Source organism: Elgaria multicarinata, chromosome 3 (genome assembly GCF_023053635.1).
Source record: "Elgaria multicarinata webbii isolate HBS135686 ecotype San Diego chromosome 3, rElgMul1.1.pri, whole genome shotgun sequence".
Classification (NCBI taxonomy): Eukaryota; Metazoa; Chordata; class Lepidosauria; order Squamata; family Anguidae; genus Elgaria; species Elgaria multicarinata.
The window spans coordinates 144,949,700-144,977,313 of record NC_086173.1 but is presented as its reverse complement, the minus strand read 5'-3'; the positions used below and the strand labels follow the sequence as shown (position 1 = coordinate 144,977,313).

Below are 27,614 nucleotides of genomic sequence, written 5' to 3'. Positions count from 1 at the left end.
CATACCTCCTCGTGGACGAGCAGGTGCATACCTCCTAGTGGACGTCTGAGCATGCTCAGTTCTCTCATTCAGCTTGCTCACACACTCTCCTGGCACACTGTGGCCTGGAATGTCCTCTGAAAAGCTGCTTGTAAAGTCCATTGTGATTTCCTCACCCCCGTTTCTTCACAGACAGTCCTGCAAGTCTTAGCTAGAGTCTTAGGGCCTTGCTAGACGAGGCTTTAGCCCAGTGCGAGGCCCGGGCTTGTCCATGTGCGTCCAGATGATGCACAGGGTATCCCGGGCTCAGGCAGGGTAGTTACCTCTTTTAGCCTGGTTTTTCCTGCGGTCTTGGGCTGAGCCTGAGACCGCAGGCATGTAGCCAGGTTCACCGCTTTTCCCAGCTACCGCATTTACTCTTGAGTAGCCGGGAAAAGCGGCGGACCAGCCACGCTGCGGACATCAGGGATAGGGTGGGGACATGGGGAGGCGGGAATCGTGACCTATGGGAGATTGGGGGGGCGAGAAACGGAGGGCTACGGGAGATCGGGGGGATCGCAGGCCAGAGGAGATCGTGGGGGGGGAGGGAAGCAGGGGAAGAGGGAAGCAGGGAACCCATTTTTTTTTTTAAAAAAAAAATCCCTACCTTTAGCACTGGTGCACTCCTGTGCATGCGGCCGCTTTAACTGGAAAAGAAAATGGCAGCCGTGACAGGGCTTTCCTAGATCCCGTCACGTTCAATTTTTGTGAACCGCCCAGAGAGCTTCGGCTATTGGGCGGTATAAAAATGTAATAAATATATAAATAAATAAATAATAAAAATAGGGTGACCATATTTGGGAAACCAAAAAAGAGGACACCTAGTGTGTGTGTGTGGAAGCAGCTTTCTGAGTCCTGAAGAAAGTACGTTATTCCCCCGCCACCTTAAAGAACCCGATTGGAGTGGAGGAGGAGAAAGGATTTCATTCTGTGCCACCACCATCCACTCCAATTGGGGCCTTTTCTATAATGTCCACGAATGACCCACTTTCCCCTTTCAGACCTCAATTGGAGCTCGGGGTGGGGGAATGATGTGCCTCAAGAAAGCATGTCATTCCCTCCTGCCATGCTAATGGCAGCCTTAAAGGGGAAGGTGTGTCATTCCAGGACATTATTGAAAATTATAGAAAATCCCCCCTGACACCATGGAAAGAACAAAAACCAGGACAAATCCGGGGAAATCCTGACAGTTGGTCACCCTAATAAAAATAAATAGACTGGGCAGACAGGCCGTGCTACTTCTAGCGCGGCCTGGCCCCTCTATAGGCCCGGATTCCAAGGTAGGTCTAGCAAAGCCCTTAGTTAATAATATAAAATCAATTAGCATAGAATCAAACTTCAATGTCTTCATGTCCATGGCTCAGGGGTCTGGAATATACCTCTGATGGTCTTTCAGATATGACTCTGGGGTCTTTCAGGGGGTATTCTTGTAAATCTCCCCAAAACCCTGACTCAAGCCATTCCACCATTCCAGATCAAATCATCCATATTTAACCTGAAGTAGCCTTCTTCAAGCAGCATAATGTAACCCTTTTAGCACCAGATTAACAATGGCCACCAACCTAGATGGCTTTAAAAGGGAATTAGGGTGACCATATGAAAAGGAGGACAGTGCTCCCGTATCTTTAACAGTTCTACTGAAAGGGGAATTTCAGCAGGTGTCATTTGTATGCATGCAGTACCTGGTTAAATTTCCTCTTCATCACAACAGTTACAGCTACAGGAGCCCTGTCCTCAGTGACCCAAAAGAGGCTAGGGCTCCTGCAGCTTTAGCTCTTGTGATGAAGAGGGAATTTCACCAGGCACTGCATGCATACAAATGACACCTGCTTAAATTACCTTTTCTATACAACTGATGAAGATACAGGAGCCCTGTCCTCCTTTCCATATGGTCACCCTACATTAAACAAATTAATGAAGGATTTCAATGGCTACCAGTAATGATGGCTGTATATTACTTCCACTGTCAGAGGCAGTACACCAGTAACTGGGGAACACAAATGGAAGGATGCTATTGCACACATGTTGTGGGCTTCTCAAGAGACACCTGGTTGGCCCACTGTGGGAACAGAATGCGGGGCTAGAGAGGCATTTGGTCCAATCCAGCACGGCTCTTCCACAGTTCTTATTGTGCAGACATTACTGTTGCCATGAAAACCCTGAAATGCTGTTCTCTTTAAATAAGTCTAGCAGGTCAGACTTGTTATTCTCCCACTTTCTCCATGTCTGTTGCCAACGGTAAATGCCTTTTGTTAAAGAAAAAAAAAATCCCACGGAGGCAAAAGTTGGCTGCCTTATGTTATTGCCCTGATCGGGATGAAGGAATGTTTCTTTTGATCGCCTTGCTCCGTCACAGAAATGACATGCTACTGTGCACCTATGCAAATTCCTGCCTCCCACGCCCAGCCCTGTTGCTTCAACCTAAGAGCAGCATTTGCGCTTGCTGGGATATACTTGCTTAAACATGTTAGTCCTGTGCCATGCATTTCATACCTGGGCATGTTGCATCCCTAGCATAGATAAAAGACAAAACACTGCAGAGGCAGGCTGTGTGCAGATGACTTTGGCTGCTGGAGAGATCATGGCCCACTCTCTCGGCCTAATCAATTTCTTCCTTTTCTTCATTGCAGGGCTGCTTCTCTATCAGTACAGCAACACCTTCAGATATTACTTTAAGGTTTATTTTTTGTATGGTTGGATAGTTTTCTGGTCTGTTGCTTTCCTTCCTATCATATTAATCCGGAGAAGAACTGTGGAAAATGGAAGGTAAGTATTACTAATATGCTATGGTTTGGGTGTTGTTGCCATTTTAGTGATGGTGAGCTTGATGCTATAAAGAACATAGGAGGGAATGACACACAGGCCCTTCGTAGAGGCTCAAGAGCAAATGAGCTTGTGTGGAGCAATGGGAGCAAGAAGGGGGAATTGGGGGAGAGAAGAGTAGAGACAGGGCCGGAGCTACCATTAGGCCAGCTAGGCAGCCGCCTAGGGCGCAGACCTCAGAGGGGCACTGTGTGTGTGTAGGGATGGGCGGGGGGGCGAACGTTGTATGGTGCTGATAGTACAAAATTTAAAATATAGACACACAAAACTAATAGTTACTATTAAAAGAATCTATTCGGAGGTGTAGAGGGGGATTCAGCAATTTATACAGAAGTCCATCGAAGCAAAGAAAAAGGCAAATATCCATTTTTCTGTAGGTCTCTCAAATTCTCAATGTAGGGCCTATGCTTCAAATAGGGAAGGTGACCCTTTCTGTTTTTAAGGAGGGGTAGGGGGTAGGAGGGAAATGTAGAGCCCCCCCCTTTTTCCCTTTTTTAAAAAACTTTTTATTAAACATCAATACAAATCAATACATCAATACAAATGAAACAATACTACATAATACACAATAATATAAAATAAACATTTGATAACATATATTCTAACTTAATTCTATTTGAATTAGATTTTATTTATTACTACATAAAATACAAACCAACGTAACAACTAACATACCAATACCTAACAAATTACTTGAATATATAGTTATTAACGTATAATACTTTATCATAACATAATCCAACATAAATCAACATAATAGCAAGTGCTCCCCCTTCCCTTCGGGATCATTCCTGTTTCCAAAATCTTAACACCTCTTCTGCTGGTGGTTTCCCACTTCCCTTAGAAAACACAAATATTAGGAACTGTTTCCAAATTTCCTTAAAATCGTTCGTTTTTGCTATACTTCTTCTCACTTTAATGTTACATGTTAATTTATCATTAATAGCAATATCCCATACTTCTTTATACCATTCTTCAATACAATAATCACCTTGAAGCTTCCAGTTCCTAGCTACAATCAACCTTGCTGCAGTCAGCAAATTCGTTTTCAATTCTTTAATTTCTTTATTACGTTTTAAATCTTCATATAGTGAGAGTAATGCAACTCTTGGTGTTTCTTCTATTTTCATTCCAACAATTTCTTCAATCTCAGAAAACACCATCTTCCAGAACTTTTGCACATATTTACATTCCCACCACATATGTAAGTACGTTCCTTTTCCCCCACAACCTCTCCAACAATTTGCTGAATGCTGGTTATTTATCTTGTTTAGCCTAACCGGGGTTAGGTACCACCTCCATATAATTTTATAATAATTCTCTTTTATTCTCACTGACATATTTCTCAACACTCTTTGTCTCCATATTCCTCCCCAACTCTGCTGTCCTATCTGTACCTTCAAATCTGTCTCCCAAACCAATTTTCCTGCACTATCTATCGCCCCTTTCTCAAGTAATATTCTATATATTTCACTCATTAACCCTTTTGTCACTGTATTTTCTCCCTTATCAATTTCTTTTTTAGCAATTAGTTCCTCAAACTTCGACAACTCTCTACAATCTCCATTTTCTCTTACCCAATTTTTAGTCCATTGTTCCAATTGCCAATAATTTAACCAAGTCAATTTTTTTATCTTTTAAAACCTCTTCCATCTCCTCTCTTGAATTCATCCCTCCTAACCATTCCCTTAATTTCATTTTATTTTTCTCTATTAAAACTTTACTTAATCTACTCTTTAAATCCTCAGGGAAATTCCTTAGCATTATTACCGGTGTTAAAGGGGAGCTGCTCGAGAGCAGATCCTTTTTATATTTATTCAAAATGTCCCAATGGAACTTTAAAAGGGGATTATCTATATTTTCAGCCCATTTCCTACCTCCTTCCTTAAAAAATACATTTTCCAAATTCAATTCTATATTACTTGTAGTTTTATCCTCCATCCAAGCTAAATCTCCTACTCCTAAAATTGCTTCTACAATATGTCTTAACCTATTAGCTACATAATATAAGTTAATGTTTGGGAGTCCCAATCCTCCCCTTTTTTGGCTTAAATACCATTTATTCTTATTTATCCTTGCTTTCTTTTCCCCATTACAATAATTATTTATAATATTCTGCCAACTTTTTAACTCTAAATCTGAATTTTTTATTGGTAACATCCTAAAAATAAAATTAATCTTTGCTAAAATCTTCATTTTTATTAATGCTATTCTTCCAAACCATGATAGATTCAGTCTTTTATATCTTTCCAATTTTGCTAAAATCTCTTTTTTTAAACTATTTAAATTCTCTTTTTCTAAACTCTCCAAATTTTTTGTAATTCTAATTCCCAAATATCTAATCTGTTCTTTAATTCTCATTTCTGTTTCTTTTCCTTCCTATTCCTTCTCTTCCTTTTTAGAATAATTAAATAACATCAGCTCTGATTTTGACCAATTTATTCTTAACCCAGTAATTTCTTCAAATTCTTTCAACTGCTGTTTAATTCTTTCCATCTTTCCTATTGGATTTTTAATAGTTAACAAAGTATCATCCGTAAACATATTCAGTTTTATTTTTTTACTACTACCTATCCCTTCTATCTCCCCATCATCTCTTATTGCATTTGCCAATAATTCCATAACCATTACAAACAGGACAGGTGAGAGTGGGCATCCTTGTCTTCTCCCTCTGGCTAGTCGTATCTTATCCGTAACTCCATCATTCACTACCACTACGGCTGTATTTTGAGAGTATAGCTGTTCTATTATAGCTTTAAATCTATTTCCAAATCCCATTTTATTTAAAACCATCTTTAAAGCTTGCCAGCTCACACAATCGAAAGCCTTAAAAATATCCAGCGCTAAAATTCCCACTTTAATCTTTGTCTTTTTTATCACCTGTATCACATGCAGAGCTCTTCCAACTAAATTATGCATTTGTCTGCCTGCTACAAATCCACATTGATCTTCCCCTATATATTTATCTATAAATTTATTTAATCGTTTTGCTAAAATACTTGAAATTTTTTTAGCATCCACGAAATAGGTCTATATGAATCTGGGACAGTCAAATCCTTATCTGGCTTTGGAATTAAAATTATCAACGAGTGTTCCCATGATTCTGGAATCCTCTCTCCATCCAATATATCATTATATAACTTCAATAATTTTGGTACTAAAAACGTTTTAAAAACTTTATAATATTCTGGTCCTAAACCATCTACCCCAGGTGATTTACCCATTTTCAAATTCTCTATAACCTCTTCAATTTCACTTTGTGATATGGTCCTTTCCATTAACTCTTTATGATCTGTTTCCAATTCCCTCTTCATATACTTTCCTATATAATCTTCCATCTTCTTTTTTTGAATATCCTTCTCCTTATATAATTCTTGATAGAATTCTTGAAATTTTTTTATTTTACCCTTCATTATATGACAATAGTTCCCTTGTTTATCTTTCACTATTCCTATCCCATTCTTAGCTTTTTCCTTTTGTGTGAGTCTGGCTAGCAATCTAGAATTTTTGTTACTGTTTTCAAAATACTCTCTTTTCATATAAATTAAATTTTTCTGAACTTCCTCTAAATTTATATTTTCTAATTCTTTTTTCTTTGCTTGTAATTCTATTAGTTTATGCTTGTTTTTAAATTGCCAATAATCTTTCTCCAAATTCTTAATCTCTTCCTCCAACTTTTCCTGCGCTGCAACCTGTTGCCTCTTTAAATTACCTCTTTAAATTGTTGCCTCTTTAAATTGTTTCTCTGATACAAATCCCTCTTGTTACAGCCTTCATGGTATCCCAAACAACTGCTCTTGCCATTCCTCCCTTTTCATTAATCTCCCAAGTTTCTGACAATTCCCTTTGCATTTTTTCCACCACTTTATTATATTTAAATATCTTTGTATTCAATCTCCACCTAAATGCTTCTCTGTAGTCCTTTCTAACTGTAAAATCTAAACTTAGCAATGCGTGATCTGTTACTTTAATTACCCCCAATTCCATTTTACAAACCTTAGTTGCAAACTCTTTTGAGACAAAAATATGATCTATCCTAGAATATGTATAATGAAGTGGAGAATAGTATGTAAAGCCAGGTTGCGCCCCATTAAGTAAACGCCAGCCATCCACAAAATCTTTTTCTTTTATCAATTTATTCAATATAGTAATATTATTCCTCTTTTCAACACTAGTGGGGTTTGACCTATCCAATCTGTTGTCCATAACCATATTAAAATCTCCAGCCAGAATGACATATCCCTCCTTAAATTCTTCTATTTCTCTAAATAATTCTTTATAAAATTCTCTTTGCCTCTCATTTGGGGCGTAAACATTAACCAACGTATATGCTTTACCTTCAATTTGACCCTTTATCAGAAGATATCTACCTTTCCCATCCTTTTTTATATTCTCCAAAGTAAATCCACTTCTTTTAGAAATCAAAATGGCCACTCCATTTTTTTGAAGTCCCCAATGACTTTTCATAATAGACTGACCATTTCAAACGAATTTCGTTTACCCCATCCTTAATTTGGTGCATTTCCTGCAAAAATATAATGTCAGATCCTTCTCTATTTAGCAATTGCTCAATTCTCTCCATTTCACGACTGCCCCCAGACCTTTGACATTAAGCGTTGAAATCTTTATGTTCTTATCCATATTCAGTTTTTTGATCTTCTTTCTGATCCCTTGTGCTCTGAAACTCAAATTCACATACATAAAAACATGAAACCCCTTTCAAACCCCTCCCTCCCCCCTACCATAACCCTGCCCCTCCCTCCCACCTCTTTTCCCCCCACTAAATCCCTGTAAGTCTAATTCTCCAGCCATTATTTTACCCTTGGGGGGGGAGGAATGAGCCCACAGCCCCGAACCAGCAAGCCTTCTATTTAAAATTAAAATTACTTCTATATTATCATCTCATTATCAAAAATGTCACATCTTGGATGATCCAGCTCCTTCTTCCCCTCCAGATGCTTTTTTTTTACTTGTGCTAGCATTCAGACCCAAGCTTTTCAGCAGCTCCATGCCCTGATCCAAGGAGGTTACTCTTTGTTGCTTCCCACCATACGTAAACCTCAAAAAAACAGGGTAACCCCAGGAATAATTTATTGCATTCCTCTTAAGTGTTTCAGTAATTGGTTTGATGCTGCGTCTCCACTTGATTGTTTGCTGACAGAGATCATTGTAAATTTGAACTGAAACGCCTTGAAATTGCATCAGAACCAAAGGCCTTAATTTCTTCATAATTTGCTCTTTTTTAAAATAGTTACCAAATTTCATCAGGATATCCCTTGGTGCAGTTATGGATCTTGCAGCTCCCACCCTGTGAATCCTATCCACCTCATAATCCTTTATTTCCAAATCAGGGATCATTTCTTTAAACCAGCCAAGAATTACATTTCTCAAATCTTCTCCTGACTTTTCCACAAAGTTCTTAATCCAAATCGTAGATCTTCGGTTCTGATCTTCTAATTGAATCAATCTTTTCTCATGGGCGTCGAACTCCAGATTACATTTAAGTTCAAACAGCTCCTGTCGCTTCTCCAATGAATTAACTTCCACTTTCAGTACTTTTATGCTCTTATCATTTTGCACAATCCTGTCAGCCAACTCATCCATTCTTTTCCCCGCCTTCTCTGCGTGTTCATCCATTTTTTAAAAAAGGACGTCATTGTTGGTGCGTATGAACTCCTTAATTTCATCCATGGTAGCTGGCTGCCTGCCAGATTTTGCAGCCATGTTCGCTTCGCTGTCGGAATCTTCCTCTGAAGACAACGACAGTTTCACCAAACGGGCTGCGCTGTGATTTGAAGGCCGATTATGCCTTTGCCAGGTGATCTTATCTAATTTCTTTTTTGATTTCTAATGTTCGGCATAAGGCATACATCAACGTTTGTTTATTTAATATTCTGGGCAAGAATCAAATCACTCTCCAGTCCTTTAACATAAAAACAGACTTCTCTCTCTCTGCTTTCCGGTGGTTAGATTTATTGCCAATTACTTAGGCAGTGCTGATAAGGTGAAATACCAGCCTTTTAATCTCAGTTGTTGATGGAAGAGGTCCAAAAATAACACAACCTCCTGTTGCCGGCGAAAGAGCCACCTGGGCCCACCCGGTTTGGAGAACTCAGCGGAAGAAGCCGCCGCCGGCTTCTTCTGCCGAGCTCTATGACCCGGGTGGCTCTTTCACCGGCAACAGGAGAACGGCGGGCAGGTGGGCGGCGCCAAGGGCCCGGCAACTCTTCACCCCGTCCCCGTGAGGGGCGATGCGGGGCCTTCTCCTCCTCCTCCTCCTCCTCCACCTCTTCTTGGAACGCTTAAGGTACTGTCTACATCATCGATTTCAGGGCGCACTGCAGGCGCACTCCAGGCGCCCCGAAGACTCTGTGTAGAAGGGCCCCTGATGAAATTCCCTTTTCTATGCAACTGTTAAAGATACAGGAGCCCAGTCCTCCTTTTCATATGGTCACCCTAGTTAAACATCTACATGAAACCGCTGGGGGAGGTTATCCAGAGATGAGAACGGAGGTCATCAATATGCAGATGACACCCAGCTCTTATCTCTCCTTGTCGTCAATTCCAGGTGAGGCAATGGTTGTTCTGAACCCAGTAATGGACTGAATGAGGGCCAATAAACTGACATTCAATCTAGACAAGATGGCAGTATTGTTAGTAGGTGGTTTGTCTGCCCGCCTAAGTGATGTTCAACCTTTTCTGAAGAGGGTTGCACTGGTATTAACATTCAATGCTCTAATGGCTTGGGGCCAAGTTATCTGATGGATCATTACCTGCCGCAGACCCTAAAATCAGCTTCAGTGGCCTGCTCTGGTAGCTCCTGCCAAAGGAAATGAGGTGGGTGGCTACCAAAAAGAGAACCTTTTCTGCTGTGGCACCCAGGTTATGAAATAAGTTCCCAGAGAGTTTGCCTGGAATGTACATTGAGCTCTTTCAGGTGCTAGAGGAAGGGCTTTTTATTTTTTTTATTTTCCCAGGCATTTTAGTCTTTCAGCTCTGTTTTCAATCTCTTATTGTATTTTAAATCTCTGCAAGGCTGTTAGGTTTTATTTTGGATTTTATTTTTATACTGTAGTTTTAAACTTTTAAATTGTATATTGTATTTTATGTTGTATTTTGTGGTTTGTGTTGTTATGAACTCCCAGCTTTGGCTATTGGGAGATATAGAAATGTAAAAAATAAACCAACTGGCCATAGGAAACCCACAAGCAGGTCATAACACTAGCACCCTCTTGCCCATGTTCCCCAGCAACTAGTGTTCATAGGCATACTTCCTCTAATTCTAGAGCCAGCACATGGCCATCAGGACTATAAGCCATTGACCGAGCCTTGTCTTCCTTTTCATATGGTCAGCCTAATTAGCAGTAAAGCAGCCATCCTGCTGGTGGACAGTGCTGCAAGTGTGCGGCTGTATTTTGGGGGGCAGCGGAGGCTGGGGGCCTTGGAAGAGCACTTTTTGAACCCCTGTAGCAGGCTCTAGCAGACAACTGCCCTACTCATAACATTTATCTTCTTTTCTTCAGTTCCTTGACCCTTGTAAAGTACATCTGTGTTTTCTTCTTTGTTTTAGAATCCTTCGCCTCGTTATGGTCCCTCTGAAATACATCTATGGCATTAAGTTGATTGTGCAGGGTGCTACAAACTTAGACCTGAAAGGGCCATATGTCATTGTTGCCAACCATCAAGGCAGCCTGGACTGGTTTGGTATGTTTCCTGCATGGTCTTTTTCATTTGTGGAGTTGGAAGGGCCAGACGGGTGCTGGGCTATAAGGCAGGAGTGGTCCACAACACATCTCTGCTTGATCAAGGTGAAGCAATGGAGCCCAGATTGCAGTGGGAAACATGCAGAAAGCAGCAGCAGTAGCACTGCAGGAATTGTCTTATGGAGGAAATAACTTGAGATCACCACTGGTGGAAGTGGATGGGTAAAGTTAAGTATGGAGTTTTGACATAATAATGGAAGCAGAGGAGTACTAAAATATAAGCTTTAAATGTTTTTAGATAGACAGTTTATTTTGAATTGGCCACAGAATGTAACAACAACAACAACAAAATGCAATGTAGAAACAAGAAGAAACTTTGACAGGGAAACATGACCATCATTTGTATACATCTATGGCATGAAGATCAGTGTGCAGGGAGCTACGAACTTAGACCTGAAAGAGCCGTATGGCATCATTGCCAACCATCAAGGCAACCTGGACTTCCTTGTTGTGTTGGCTGCATGGTCTTTTTCATTTGCCGAGTTGGAAGGGCTAGACGGGTGCTGGGCTATAATGCAGGAGTGGCCCACAACAGGGCTCCTGTATCTTAAACAGTTGCATAGAAAAGGGAATTTCAGCTGGTGTCATTTGCATGCATGCAGCACCTGGTGAAATTCTCTCTTCCTCACAACAGTTAAAGCTGCAGGAGCTCTGCCCTCAATGACCAGATACAAAAGAGGGCAGGGAGCATAGAGTTGCAGAGCACTTCTTGCCAGTTTGCTGTTTTTGATTTTTAAAAATGTTTTTGAGTGACCACACTATTAAAAGTCAGTTCTATGTTTGTTTACTCAGAAGTGTGTCTCTCTGTTCAATGGGGTTTACTCAATGGTAAGCGTGCATCGGATTTTAGTATGGGATGTAAATGCAGTTGAAATCAATGAGATTTATTCTTGAGTAAGGAAACCAGCAGATCTCTATTTTATGAACTGGAAATGTACAGCTTTGTATTATCAAAGTAAAGGAAAATAGATCCTTCACAAACGCAAACAGGTGGATTTTCCCATTGGTGGACTATCAGGGAAAGTGTTTAAGGGGGGAAACTTAAAAATTCCTAAAACATCAAGGGATGAACCGATCTGATTCAAACTCGGCATACTGAAAGCTCTACTTAAGAGCTCTCAAGGTCCCACGTTTCATGTCTTTATCTTTAAAAATGAGGGAGCTGAGAGCAAGGAGGGTGGGACCATCCTGCCCACCCTTTTCATCAGCAAGACTCCATTCAAAGCACATGCCCCCAACAAAGGAAAAGTGAGGGGACAGCACTACACAGAGGCTTAAAGGCACATTAAAGTCACTTGGGGAAAATAATCCAGACTTTCCCCGCTCCAAAAAAGAACAAAAAATGAAGGGAAAGAGGTAAAATGAGTGTAGGACAGGGACGACATCATGTGAGTACTGGGCTGCAAAACCACATACCAGGCATGGCGAGTGTGCAATAAACTGCTGATGTGATGTAGCTATAAGGTTAACGTAATCCACCCCCCCCCACAGAAATTCAGTGAAATATTCTTCTTTGGGGGGAAAAAATTCTTTAATGAGAATGGTAGGAAAAAGACATGGAAGATTTTTTGGAGTGTAGCGCCATTTCATTTATTACACCACTTCACACAAATGAGTGAAATTATCAAAGTCAGGCAGAGGCTGCCACATCCCCACTCCAGGTCACTCAAGAGGTTCTGGTCATTCCAGTGTTTGATTACATTTGTACTCCAACACCCTTCTTCCAAGTTGCTGGGTATACATAGGGTCTTTCCATTTTCTCCTCACAAGAACCCTGCGAGGCAGGGTAGACTGATACACTGTGTGTGTGTGTGTGTATCCCAGCCTTCTTCCAAGCAACTCAGGACAAGCTAGGGTAAAAGTGACTGGCTGAAGATCATTCTGGGAGCTTTGTGGGTGAGCAGGGATTTGAACTCAATTCTCCCTGGCCCAAATCCAACTCCTTGCCCCTCCCCAGCTGTATTTCATACTAGGGACTGTACAAAAAAGTTAGGAAGAAGAAAGTTACAACTGACCTTGGTTTCAACCACCTTTCTTTTCAGGAATGTTTCAGATCTGGCCACAGCGATCCACCCTCATTGTCAAGAGAGAGGTCTTATACTATTTTTTTGTCGGTTTGCACTGCTGGCTGGCTGGCTTTTTTTTCATTAACCGCAAGAAGAAAGAAGAAGCTATTGAGACCATGTCAACAATACGGGATGTCATGGTTCGAGACAAGGTGAGTAATGAGCTGGGAAGCGTGTCCTGCCATGGAATCACCAATGGTCCAGTTGGGCTTTCTCTCATCTTGTGCTTAACAGCAGCCCTGACCTGAAGTTACACAGGCAGCAATTGGACTCACCAGAATGAGCCCCAACAGCCCAGTTCCCAAAAGGTAAATATCATTGCCACCATCCACAGACTATTAAGAACTAAGACTCGATTTCAAAGAGTTAAACCCAACAGGGCTCATGAATGGCCTGAAAGCCCACTTGTCCTTGCTGCACTGTATTAGGTGCTCCATTCTATATGTTTATTCTACATGTGGAAGGGGGGAGCATGTCCAACATCACATACCTCAGTGCCCCCCATACATCCAGCATGCCCACAGATATGTCAGGAGTTGCCACACGTTGAACCCATGGCCTTAGGTTCTGTATGCAGCTGCCCCATGTTACAGCTCCCAGAATGCACTCCTGGGCAGTGAGCGCCTCTCAGGTTCTGGTTTGCGTCCAGGAAGGCCTTTCAAAAAGCTTTCAATCAGGGCAGCAGGGACCTTGCCTGGACAACGAGGTCTTCCTGGCTTCAGTGTCAAGGCTGACCCAAGCCATATGGCTGCTTGAGGCTGAGTGGCAAATGAGACCCCATCTCCTGGAAATCACAGTATGCAGTTCCCAAGGCCAAATTATTTTGGCACTACTCTGGGGGCAGAAAATCCCACCAGCGCCTCTTCCTGGCAGGAAAAAAGACAACAACAACCACCTAGCAATTTGTAGCCTTTAGATGAAACCAAAAACCTGCTCGTTGAAGCAGTAGCCCTACTCTGGCTAATGGTAGAAGCAGCTGCTAGCCACTGGCCCTGTTCAGAAGACACCTTCAACCACAGCTTTAATGATGGTGAATCAGGCTTTTTGCCTAATTCACCATGGTTAAAGCTCTGGTTTAAGATGTTTTCTGAATAGGGCCGCTGTCAGGGCCGAGCCACAGGTAGCTGTCTGAGAGGAGGTAAGGAACAAAACCAGGGGCTCGACACTTCCAGGCAATCAGGAACTTTTCAAAGCCTGTGCTGAGCGAGTGCGTGTTGGGGGTCAGGCCGTGTGATGTCCTGGGTGGAGGGTGTGGTCTGGCCTGTGGAACAGGTTGAGCATGCAAAATTGGATAATAAAGGCAAATGTTTCCAGTTCCAGGTAGGAAAGGTGTTTCATACCCAGTGCTGTTCAGTGGGCGCTTCCTGTCCTCAATTGATTGAATAGGAACATGTGACCAATGCCAGGAAAATACAGCTTGCCTTACTGAGATGTGGTGTCAGAACTGGTGAGAAGTAACTGGCAGTAATCCCAAGCAAGGGAGAGGCTAGAAGACAGAGGTTTTCTGTCTTATGTTCTCACTTGAGGAGGAAGGAAAGTCATGTTCGAACATGTGTCAATGTTCTTCCATCCAGCTACGAGTTTGGGTGTTCCCTGAAGGCACTCGAAACTATGAATCCAGCATGCTGCCTTTCAAAAAAGGGGCCTTCCATCTGGCCATCCAAGCCCAGGTAAGAACATCTAGCCGGCTTCCACTTGTCCACGCCTGTCATGTATTCATATATCCGATATACCAGTGGTGGAGGCCCCAAAACACTATGCATTCTAAAAGGTTGGAAGACCTGTCCTAAGGCTTAGTTCCTGGCAGTAACAGCTTTAAACAGCAGTAAAACGATTCTGTCCTTAACCATTCACAAACAAAACATAACAGGTTTAAGGAAAATTATGTGTGTGTGTGTGTGTATATAATTTTAATATAGAAACTTTAAAACAATAGATTAGTAGTCCAACAGTATAATATGCATGCACAGTTGCCATACTGATTCCCACAGCAAAAGGCCTGTACAAATATACAGTGCTTATGTCCCAAACGTGTTTCTACCAAATTGATCCTCATCAGTGGGGAAAATATATATAAATTGTAATTACAGCCCTTGTACTGCTAATCTATTGTTTTAACATTTGGTGGATTATTAGTTTTTATTAGGGGTCTGCGCTCCGCACCAAAAATGGGGGTGGGTGGGTTCGATGGACCTCCAAACTTGCAGTGCAGAAACCCACAATGCAGTTAGATGATCATTCAAAGCCCCAAATGGATCTGTATCCAAAGGTTTTTTAGGCAATGTGAGAGATGATGAAGTGCATCTGGTGTGTGTGCGCGTGCGTGCGTGCGCATGGGGTGGGGAGTGATTGGAGTGGGGGAATTTTTTTAAAATCCTAAAAATCAAGGCATAAAGGGATGTGTATCCAACTTGGCATGGCTAAAGCCCTACTTAAGAGTTACCATGGTGCCCAGTTCCATCTCTTTATCTTTAAAAATGACAGAGATGTAAACAGTTTTGTTAATTATTTCCCATTGATGCTAATAGTGTGGTTCTCTGAAAATGGAGTGGTTTTACCCGAAGGTGCAGGGAGATGGACCCATTCTGAAAACTGGAGCGGAAAATCACCTCATCAGAGCTCCACCCTGAATTTTGGGGAGGAGTAGACCAGCTTTGCACACCCCTAGTTTTTATATTAAAAATTACTATAGATATTTTTATACATATCCTTTTCCTTAAATCTATTTTGTTTTTTAGGTTTAAGACAAAATTTGCTAGTATTTTTAGCCCTGCTCCCTTTTGCCTTTGATCCTGCCCGTCACTAGAACATGGCCTCCAAGAACTTCTCTGAAATGGGATTTGACTCTTGGCTTGAAAGAAGTTCTGCATTCCAGGTGGTTCAAACCAGGGATTCTTCCCCCACCCCACCCCCACCTGATTAATACCACACCTGACCAATCAGGCCAACCTTACCCAAACTGGTGCCCTCCAGGTGGGTTGGACTGCAGATTCTGGGTGTTGCAGTCCAATATATCTGGAGGGCACCAGGTTGCAAAAGCCTGCCTTAGGCTATGTGTCGTGATCCTTCAAACACATACATGCTGGCAATCTGACAGGACACCCAAATAAATGAGACTTCTTTATTGTAGGAAATCCCATGGCAAAATCTTAACAGTTACACTCTTCTGGAATCAGATAGCAAACCCCACCCCACTTCTTTTAGGTTCTCACAGAGAGCTTCTAGCCTCCCTCCTTGCTAACACCAACTAGCAGCTGGACAGGGAGTAGGGGGCTCTCTCTAACTCTGCTTTAAGAACGTTGAGAGAAATAAACTCACCCAGCTTCTGACATCCCACAGGCTGAATAGGCCCAGACCCTTCCAGACTACTTCTGATCAAATTCTAGTTATAAAATACAAGGCCCACTGCACTGTTGAAGCTGGGCCCTGATGCTATGCCTCCTAACCCTCCAAATCTGGTCTCTTTATGATCTGCTTCCTGGCTCACCCTGAACTCTGCCCGTGATTTGTGGGGCTGTCTGCACACTGCTTCTGGTTTGCAGAGACAACCCATGAACACACATTTGTAGGTTGTTAGTATGATGTCCAAACCCGGACACTTTGGGTTATTTGTGGGTTAAACAACTTGAAGTTAACAAAATTGTAGGTTGCTGTTTAAAAGCAGAGTCCTCTTCCACTTGTGCATGACAATCCCTGAGTTGTTTAAAACATGAGTTGTCATTACCTGTGAACTAGGTCAGTATAAGACTGCTTCTATGTTTCTAAATATATAAGTATTTAATAGCAACAAGTAAATATGATACCCATAGTTTAAGACTACATTGGAACAGGGAATTGGAGTGTCCTATTTTGCCTAACCAATGGATGGTTGCTCTAGCATCTGTTTCTGAAGCTTCTATGGTTCTTCATCGTGGTCTCTATGCATCACACATATGGGCTCTGCACCTGCGCAGAGACTGTAACCGGAACCTCTACTAGCTAGGCAAAACGTTTTAGGCGGGAACCCCTCCCCCACGCCACTGCGCATGTCCCTGGGGTTCCCGCCATTGTCTCAGTTCTTCTTCGTCCGCCATGTGCATAGACCGAAGTAACTTACCTCCTAGCTTCTTCTGACAAGAAAACCTCTTCTTTCTGTATATAGCTATCCCTCTTTTTTTCTTTTTTTCCCCTCTTCTCCAAGTTCTTCTTCCTATATATATATATATATATATATATATATATATATATAAATGTATTAGAAATAGTTTTTCCTCAAACAGCGATCTTTAGGTCGTGGGCGCCGCCCAGGCACATGGCAGTAAAGGCCCCATTTAGAAAATGTGTGACCTGTGGAGCTAAGCTTCCACCGACTGATGGTCACTCACTTTGTGTTTTATGCCTTGGTGAGGGCCACAAAGTAGAATCGTGTCATCATTGTATGGCGTTCACCAAACAAACGAGGAAAAACCATGCAGATAGACTACGTTCCATCTTGTGGGAAAAAGCTCTCAGGGCTACCGACCCAATCTCCCGAAAAAGAGTGGACAAACCCAAAAGGATGGACAAACCCACTCAGCAACCTACCGAAGAGGAGAGCTCGATACGTTCCTTCGTGATCTCGGAGACCATTATGGCACAAAATAGGGCACAGATTCCCCTCACGCCAGATCAAACGTTGGCAAAGTCCACGGCCAAAAAGATTTCAAAAAAGGCCCGGACTCCCAAACCAGTCGACGCCGAGAAAAAGAAAAAGAAGAAAAGAAAGGAAGCCGAAAAGTCCTCGGCATCGAGGTCAACTCCGCCCTCAACGTCTTCCATACCGAGACCAATCCAACTCTCGGTATTGACCTCGGTACCGACAGTTGCTGAAGCAAACCAACCTTCGCTACCGACTCCATTGCATAGACCTCTGAGTTCTATGTCAGAAGGAGAAATAAGAGACTCTGTCTCTGTTACCTCGATACAGCAAACAGCGGTACAGAAAGAAATACATGTGGCCGATGCGAGACGTTGAAGATCTCCATCACCAAGGCCATGGCTAATGTCGAAACGACAACTTCACCCAGATCAGAATGGGATAGGGTTTCTCAATACTCTGATTCATGATACCGCCAACAAGAGCTGTACGATTGGGAATATTACCGCCCTCGCGGTTACTTCCAGGACAAGCGAAGATATCACCAATACCCGCCAGATCCATACTTCGCCCACCCACCACCTCCATCAAGGGTCTTCCAAGTTCCAAGGGCTCCACCTCCACCGCAGTTGCTATCACCAGCATCGAGTTACCAGAGGCGTACACACAGCCCTTCGGTACCGACGGCAACCACTACTACTGCCATCGTTCACCAGGAAGAACCGCAGCAACAAATGGAACAACAACTCCAAATTGTTAGACCCACTTCTCCGGACGAAGATTATCGGTCCGATTCAGAATCCGTGATGTCGGTTGCTCCTTCGGTACCTTCTCCTGAGGATGCCGTGAATTCTCAAGACCCAGCCTCGCCTTCGGAGGACATGGGCAATTTTTCTGAACACATACTACGCATGGCTAAATCTCTCGGCCTCGATATCCAGCAGCCTACCGAAGTTTTAGACGATCCCATATACGACGTATTACACACTGAACCTAACGCTTCTATTGCCATACCTTTTCCGCCCACCTTACGGCGAACGGCTCAGTTATCTTGGAAGACCCCCTCTTCCACGCATCCAACCTCAAAGAGGTTGGAAGCCATGTACAAGATCCAAGAAAAGGAGGCTGGATTCCTGTTTCAGCATCCTAAGCCAAATTCAATTATTGTGGAATCGGCTCAAGGCCGTTCCCAAAGAATCCATTCAGCCCCGATAGATAAAGAGGGCAGAAAACTGGACTTAACGGGAAGGAAAATTTATGCTTCCTCCTCTCTAGGCATCCGTGCCGCAGCTTACCAAGCAACCATGGCGAGGTATCAACTGTTCCTCTGGGAGAAAATCGGCTCCCTCTGCGACTATCTCCCAGAGGACAAGAGGGAACTCGCCAGAGTTTTTCAGAATGAAGCATCTGTCATAGCAAGACAGCAACTGAGCACAGCAAGGCACCAAACAGATTCTCATTCTAAATCTATGATGGGAGCTATTTCTTTAAGACGGCACGCTTGGCTTAGATCAGCAAATTTAACACAAGAGACCAAGTCTCGAATTGAAAACTTGCCTTTCGACGGCGAAGGCCTGTTTAATATTAAAACAGACGACGCCATGGACTCAATCTATAAGGCACGTACCACCGCAAGAAAGATGGGCTTTACTGCCCCTGTAGTCCAATATAGACCAAGACGTTGGACAAGACCATCTCTCCCTCAACAGCAGCTGCAGCAGCGCCCTCAATATGACAGGCAGCCGCGTCAGCAGCAACAACTTCAAAGGAAGAGACCTTACCAAGGCAGATATCAGTCCAACAAACGACAGCCTGACTTTTCAAAGAAGCAGCATCTTTGACTTCCCTACCTCAGATCTACCACCATTCTCAGACCGCCTGGCACCCTTTTTCCATCAATGGGAGTTAATAACAACAGACTCCTGGGTGCTCACCATCATCAAAGAGGGGTATGCCATCGAATTCGATGCCCCCCCTCCTCCTTCGGGAGTGAAAGTAACAGCGCCTTCCCCTCCTCTGCTTCTCGAGGCACAAACCCTGCTGACAAAGGGAGCCATCTCCCCTGTACCAGCAGACCAAACCAACCAGGGGTTCTTTTCGCGCTACTTCACAGTCCCGAAGAAGGATGGGGGTCTTCGACCAATTATGGATCTCAGGAAATTAAACAATTACATCACCCCCAAAAAGTTCCATATGACAACAGTTACGTCTATTCTCCAGCTCCTTCATACAGGGGTCTGGTTCGCGGTGGTAGATCTGAGGGATGCCTACTTCCACATCTCCATCAGGAAGTCACATCAAACTTACCTACGTTTCTCCATCGGGACTCAACAGTTCCAGTTTTCCGTTCTTCCCTTCGGACTCGCGACTGCGCCGAGAGTCTTCACAAAGGTGATGGCGGTCATCTGCGCTCACTTGAGACAAAAGGAAATTTATATTTACCCATATATAGACGATTGGCTCCTGGTAGCGGACAACAACCTCACGCTCCAGAGCAACATATCTACGACTCTCAACCTATTACATTCCTTAGGACTTTGGGTGAACGAGGAGAAATCCGTCTTAACCCCACAAAGGAAAATAGACTTCATAGGAGTGACTCTATCATCCCTAGACGGAAGAGCATATCTCCCTGTGTCCAGAGCAAAAACACTTCGCGATCTCATCCTCGATATCGAGGGCCGATTAAAACTCTCGGCGTGGACAATTCAAAGGCTCTTGGGCCTGATGGCAGCAACCACTGAAGTGATCAGATTTGCAAGACTGCGAATGAGAGTCTTGCAAGGGTGGTTTTTAAGAACATTCGACCTTCGACGCAATGCCCACAGAACTTTTCTCTCGATTCCGAGACAAGTGCGGGCATCTCTGAAGTGGTGGCTGTCGATGGGAAACTTACTGGAAGGGGTTCCATTTCAACAAGTATCGCCTTCGGTAACGATCACGACCGACGCCTCCATGGATGGATGGGGAGCTCACTGCAACTTTCTCACCACCCAGGGTCAATGGTCCCCCAATTTGAAAGAAGAGCATATCAATCATCTAGAGCTCTTAGCAGTGGAAAATGCAGTGAAGACCTTTGCTCAAATCATCGAGGGTCGGAACGTCCTGATTGCTACGGACAATACCACCATAGTCTGTTACATCAACAGACAGGGTGGAACGAGATCACACCCGTTGACTCGATCTGTGATCAGGATATGGAACTGGTGTATAAAGAGAAATACTTACCTGACTGCTATCCATGTTGCAGGGAAAGAAAACACCATTGTGGATTCACTCAGCAGGTCTTTCCATTCCGACCATGAGTGGGAGCTCGATACCGTAACGAGGGAACATCTTTTTCGGTACTGGGGGTACCCAGCTGTCGATGTCTTCGCCACCGAGAAAAACACAACTTGTTCCAGATTCTGCAGCAGAGCAGGAAAAGGAAAGAACTCTCTAGGAGACGCGTTCACCAGAATGTGGAAAGGGGATCTTCTTTACATCTTTCCCCCATTCCTTTTGCTGATAAGAGTCTTAGCGAAAATCCAAACAGACGACTCGGACTGTATCCTGATAATGCCTTGGTGGCCTCAACAGGCTTGGTTCCCACACGCTCTTCGGCTATCGAGACAGAACTACATCAGACTCCCGTCGATACCAAAACTATTGTCTCGACACCAGGGCAGGGTTCGACACGCAGAACTCTCCACGCTCAAGATGACAGCTTGGAGGATAACTCCAACTCATCCTACCGTACCGAGAACTTGACAGTAGACCATATATTGTTGGCATCGAAGAAACCATCGACAAGGAAATCATACACAGCAAAATGGCAAAAAAAAATTAAAAAATGTCCTACATAAAAATCAAACACCAACCTCTTGCCCAATCACCACGATACTTGAATATTTGCTGTCATTATATAAGAATGGACTTAAGCTCTCTTCAATTAGAGTTCATCTAGCAGCGATCACAGCCTCTCATACCGGTGTGGATGGGTTTTTGCCATTCACTCACCCCTTGTCAAAAACATTTCTAAAAGGCTTAAAGAATACTATACCTGTAGTTAAGGAGATCGTTCCATCGTGGAGTCTCTCAGTAGTTTTACAATCGCTTACTAAGAAGCCCTTTGAGCCTATGGCCACAGCAGATCTGAGGCTCTTATCCCTAAAGACTGCTTTTCTAGTGGCCATAACGTCGGCGAGATGTGCAAGCAAGCTCAGAGCTCTTAGAATAGACCCTCCATATACCACATTTCACAAGGACAAGGTGGTTTTACGCACAGACCTGGCATTTCTGCATAAGATAGTCTCAAGCTTTCACCTGTCGCAAGATATTATTCTACCAGCTTTCTTTCCTAATCCCACTACTGTGGTGGATACATTGATGCACATGCTAGACGTAAGAAGAGCTCTTGCCTTTTACAAGGCTAGAACTGAAGGCTTTAGGAAAACTAAACAACTTTTTGTTTGCTATGGAGAGCCACGTAAGGGACTCCCTGTATCATGCCAACGGTTGTCGCGATGGATTGTGCAGACAATTGAACTGGCTTATTCTTTGGCGAAGTTGAAGTTGAAGTTGCAACAAACAGTGACGGCTCGTTCTACCAGAGCCATGGCAACCTCTGTAGCTTTCAGCAGAGGGGTGCCTCTAAGACAAGTGTGCAAAGCAGCGACGTGGTCCACTCCATCCACGTTTGTCAAGCACTATAATCTGGACACTTGTGCACGGCAAGACTGCTCCTTTGGGAGGACGGTGCACTCCGAGGTCCTAAGATGACACACCAACCCACCTCCAGGTATGTCAGCTTGCTACTCGCCCATATGTGTGATGCATAGAGATCACGATGAAGAAATGCAGGTTGCTTACCTGTAACTGTAGTTCTTCGAGTGGTCATCTATGCATTCACACAACCCACCCACCATCCCCTCTTGGTGGTACATAGGGGCTATATTGTATGTTGTATATGCTTGAGTACGTTTTATTGAGTAATACATCCATGTTTATGGGGGCACAATGTAGGACTCCTGTAAACTGAGGCAACGGCGGGAACCCCAGGGACATGCGCAGTGGCGTGGGGGAGGGGTTCCCGCCTAAAACATTTTGCCTAGCTAGTAGAGGTTCCGGTTACAGTCTCCGCGCAGGCGCAGAGCCCATATGTGTGAATGCATAGATGACCACTTGAAGAACTACAGTTACAGGTAAGCAACCTGCATATCTTAGGTTATGTGTTATTCTGCATTTTTTTGGACTCTATTGGACTCTGCAATGCCTTTTCAATAATGGTTTGTCTAACTTGCATAATTGTTAGAGATGTAATGCATCTAATGCTTCTTTAACTCATATGTTTTGTCAATGCCCAGTAGTTGCCTCCTTTTGGGAGGAGGTTATAATAAGGATGAACTTTGTACTGAAACAATCTATAATATGGAAGAACGTGCATGTCCTCCTAAATTACCTACCGGTTTCTTGGAAGTTAACGCATGGTCAGAGCAGATGGATCTTCAGAGCCCTTATGATAACCAAAAGCCTTATATTATCGCATTGGAAGGACAAATTCACACCTCCTATAATGCAAAGAATCGAGGACCTAATAACATTATCAACTTTTGAACGAGTGTTATATAGACGCAACTTGCAAATGGATAAATATGCAGATATTTGATCTGCTTTTCTTGAAAGCTTTGTATAATTCTCCCCCCTCTTTTTTTAACAGTTCATACAATGGAAATGATGATAATTCTATATACACAATCTATGGGTTTCCCCCCACCCCCGTTTTCATAATGTATTTTCTGTTTTGTTTGTTGATACTCACAATAAAAATTTAAGAAAAAAAATATTTCTAATGTGATTTGTACTACGTCTCTGTAGGTACCCATTGTTGCTGTGGTGATGTCCTCCTTCCAGCCGTTCCTTAACACGAAGATGAAAAAATTCACAACAGGTAGCTAGATGGAAGAGGAATGGGGTGGAAATGAATGTCTATGGTGCTGTCTGGAGCTGGAATGGCATGTGATGAAGCAAACAAACACAGTTTTCCAAACCCCCATGTGTGGGAGGGAGAGTGGAACGAGTGTTATACTTAACCTGCCACCTTTCCCCCCTCCAGTTATCAATACTTCTATCATGATGAAAGTATATTATCTCCAGGATCAACGGCAACATGCCTCTGAATACCAATTGCTTGGGAACAGAAGGAGCGTGCTATTGCACTCATGCCCTACTTGTGAGCTTCCCATGAGCATCTGGTTGGCCACTAGCACAAACAGAAGGCTGGACTAAGCCCCCATCTATATGACAACGAGATTGCTCCTCATTGAATATAAACCCAAATTTTTGTAGATTCGAATCTAGACAAAGAGCGTCACACTGCAGCAGCAACAATGATATATCTTCTGAATTTACTGCTTAGAATATGCAGTCATATGAGAGCCCTTGCGGAGCAAAGTTACTCCGGTGGGCGTGAACTTTTTTTTTTTTTTTTTGGTAGTGCAGTTATTAATATGCACATGCACACATACAAGGCTATGGAACTCTAAAGCTTCATCTGCGGAGCTCCGCAGATTCATATAAGAGAAAACTCGGGGTGGGAGGGAGGAGGATGCGAAAGGGGGACTGAACACATCGCCTCCCTCTGGCTGCCCATTCCCCCCTTGTTGTTTTAATTTTAGAAGCTCTATCTGTGGAGCTCCGCAGATTCATTTAATTAAAAATGAAAACTGGGAAGGAACGAGGCAGTCAGAGGAGGACGCAGTTGGTGGGAAGGCAGGAAATCAGCCAATCACTTTGTCCTGCCCTCAAAGCTACACCCACATTTCAAAATTTGATTTAACTCCCGCAATGACATGTAACTATAATGTGGTGCAAACTCGAAGATTGATTCAAAAGCTGTGGTAAATCGCAACTACGAATCTGCGCATTTTCCAGTTAAAAACCCGGCGCTACAGCGAATGGGCGGCTGCGTCATGTGTCCTGAAACACAAATCTGCGCGTTTAGGTTGGGGTAAAGAAGCCATATAGACATCCCCTAAGTAAGAATTGGTCTGGTCCAGCATGGGTGACTTCAATTACCCCAGACTGATTGGATAAATGCATGTTCTAGTCATGACAAAGAGGCTAAATTTCTTGATGCCTTAAACGACTGTGCCCTAGAACAGTTGGTCATGGAATTGACCAGAGGGATGGCAACCCTGGATGTAATCCTAAGTGAGGTTTGCCCAGGACCTACTATGAGGTGTAAATGTCATTGAACCAATTGGAAACAGTAACCACACTGGGAAATTGCCAAGGGAATCCAGTGCAGTCACATTTGACTTCATAAGGGAAAACCTCTCCAAAATGAGGGAACTGGTGGAAAGGAAGTCAAAAGGGGGAGTCAAGAGAATTAAATCCCTTCAAAACCACAATAATACAGCTAAAATGGATACCACAGGTTAGGAAAGATAGCACCAAGTTTAAGGGGTCACCAGCATGGGTAATGAGCATTGTCAAGGAAGCTATAGAGAAAAGAGGTTTTCCTTCGGAAAATCAAAGGCTTGCCCAAGTGAAGAAAACAAAAGGGAGCACAAGCTTACACAAAGGCAATGCAAACAGACAATAAGAGATGCAAAAAACCATTCTGAGAAGCATATTGCTAACAATATCAAGCAAGGCCAACGATGAAGAATCCTTTAAATATATCAAAAGCAGAAAACCAGCTAAGGAGGAAGTTGGACCATTGGATGACAATGGAGTTAAAGGAGTACTGAAGGAGGACAAGGAATCTGCAGAGAAGCTGAATGAATTGATGGGAGATTGAGGACAGATAAAAGGAAGTACTTCTTCACAGTGCATAGTTAAACTATGGATTTGCTACCATGATGGTCACAAATTTGGATGGCTTTAAAAGGGAGTTAAATTCCTGGAGGATAAAGCTATCAATGACTACTAGCCCTAATGGTTATGTGCTACCTCTAGAATCAGAGGCAATGTGCCTATGTACACCAGTTGTGGGTTCCTGTTTGACAGCTAGTCGTCTACTATGTGAACAGAATGCTGGACTAGATCTACCCTTGGTCTGATCCAGTATGGCTGTCTTCTTATGTTCTTGTTGTGAATGTCATGGAACCTTGCAACATAAATTAAAATGATCAATAACGTACACTCAATATATTTTGAAAAACAAGAGAGAGAAAGAGAGAGAGAGAGAGAATGAGAACAGAAAGTTCACAGGATAGATGAGAGGTATAAACAAGTGGTGGGATGAACAGAAGGTGCAGCAGAACAAAAAGGTCTTAATAGTCTGTCTAAACACAGGGCTGGCCCTCCCATGAGGCAGGGTGAATCCCCTGCCTTAGTCAGCGGATCCTGTGCGCTTGCCGCTGCGAGTTCCAATGCTGCCACCCTATGGATCTCATAGTGAGGCATAGGGCAGATGGGCACTCTGTAGAGTCCTGCTGGCTACTCTCTCACTGCAGGAAATGTTGCAGCAGGAAAGCAGTCACTGTTGCTGCCTCTGATGCGCACCCTGTGTCTCACTCTGCATAAAGCATAGATATGTGGCAGCAATGCAGAGGCTCACCCTGAAAAAGGATCCCTCAGAGCAAGAGATTTATTTATTTATTTATTTATTTATTTATTTATTTATTACATTTGTATACCACCCAATAGCCGAAGCTCTCTGGGCGGTTCAGAGATGGAGCAGAAGGTGGCAGTGGCAGTAGTGGTGAGCACCTGCTTGCTTTTGACCCCACCCACCCCTCCTGGCAGAACTAATTACAAGTCTAACCAAACATAAAATTGTAGTAACACTCCAAGGTCTCTAGTAGAGTACTACTACCGCTTGAGATCCTTTCACTGGAAATGTCAGGGCAGTGAAGCTGACATTATTGCTTGTGCACTACACTACCTCCAAAACTATGCCCCCCACCCCCCAATACTGAAGTAAGGGGAATAGAGCCAGACTCTTTCAGATGGTAGGAAGGGCCTATGTTTCATACAAACTAGTGAATATTATACTTTAGTTTCAGCTTCATCTGATATTCCCTGGCTGTTAGCTACAGTGGTGGCTCATCGTCTGCTTGGCTCTGTACAGCAGTCCCTTTATTTGGGGGCATCTCTACACAAGGCTGTTATTGTGCACTCATGATTTCTCACTCACGGTAGTTTGCAATCCCTTACATGACATTGTCATCCTCCAGGGCCTCTCCCATGCTTTGTAACCTTTATCCCTTTTTCTTTTAAGATTGGGGAAAATTCAGTATTTTCTGAATGTCGCTATAAAAGGCTGTGTATTTCTGCAATTCTGCTCTATCACATTGCCATCTAGTGGCTGTATAATGAAATATTTAGCACAGCACAGAGAGAAAATCCCCTGAAAAATCATGTGTAAAGGAGCTGTTCTTAATCCTGCAAAGAATACAGGAGCAGAAGCCCCAGTAAAGGTGCGGGATAAAAGCCTCATGTTGAAATGTCCCTTCTCTCTTCCCAGGGGAAGTGACAATCCGGATTCTCCCACCAGTGAAGACCGAGGGACTGAGTTCAGCTGATGTCACAGAATTAATGAACCGTGTGCGGGAGACCATGCTCTCCACCTACCATGAGATATCTAAAGATTATGGGAAGCAAGCATCCATCACCAAAGAAGGCAACTGCAAAACCTAATTGCTCTCAGTGGCCCAGCTGCTGGACCATGAAAGCTCTCTGTGAGAAGCCCTGGCATTAGAAGGCAGAGTATACAGATTAAAGGGTCCTCTCGGAATTCTCCACACTATGGCCTTAGCTAGACCTAAGGTTTGTCCCGGGATCATCACAGGGTCATCCCTGTTCATGTAAATGACACACAGGATATCCCGGAAGCAGGCAGGGACGATCCCGGGACGTCTAACTAAGGTCTATCTGTGTGCAGAGAAATTGGGGGCAGGTGGGGGGTCAATTCACCAAAATTCTCCAACAGTTTCTCGGAAGTGGGGCTCACCATTGGAGGGGATGTAGCACAACATGTTCTTTTTCCTGAAGGGAAATGGCAACAGCAGCAACTTGACTGGCCGCCTGGCCATCATTTTGCATCCTCCGTATCATCCCATACCTAGCCTTGCTCTGGGTCAATGGGGGCGGAGGAGAGAAAGGCAGCCATCGCACACACACACACACACACACACACACACACACACACACACACTTCTACGGAGGAAAGAGAAAGAAAAATCTCAGAACTTTCACTCAGAAAAATATCTTCAGCCCTAGTTGTCATTCTTTGTGGCCCTTCCCAAGTGGTAAATTTCTGAGGGTGGATTGTGGGTACATCTTGTCCCTAGTGCAGATGTTTATAATGTGGAGCTCATGGGGGCAGAACACTGAGGCTTT

At 43.4% G+C, this 27,614-nt stretch overlaps 1 protein-coding gene across 1 annotated transcript; it reads left to right on the top strand.

The window, feature by feature from the left end:
• The first annotated feature begins 2,599 nt into the window (after positions 1-2,599).
• On the top strand, positions 2,600-26,921 carry LOC134396869 (1-acyl-sn-glycerol-3-phosphate acyltransferase alpha-like). Its single transcript, XM_063123462.1, has 6 exons — positions 2,600-2,784; positions 10,412-10,545; positions 12,647-12,822; positions 14,245-14,340; positions 23,142-23,214; positions 26,740-26,921. The coding sequence occupies exons 1-6, from the start codon at positions 2,600-2,602 to the stop codon at positions 26,910-26,912; spliced, it is 837 nt and encodes a 278-aa protein (XP_062979532.1). The 3' UTR covers positions 26,913-26,921.
• Positions 26,922-27,614: the final 693 nt, after the last annotated feature.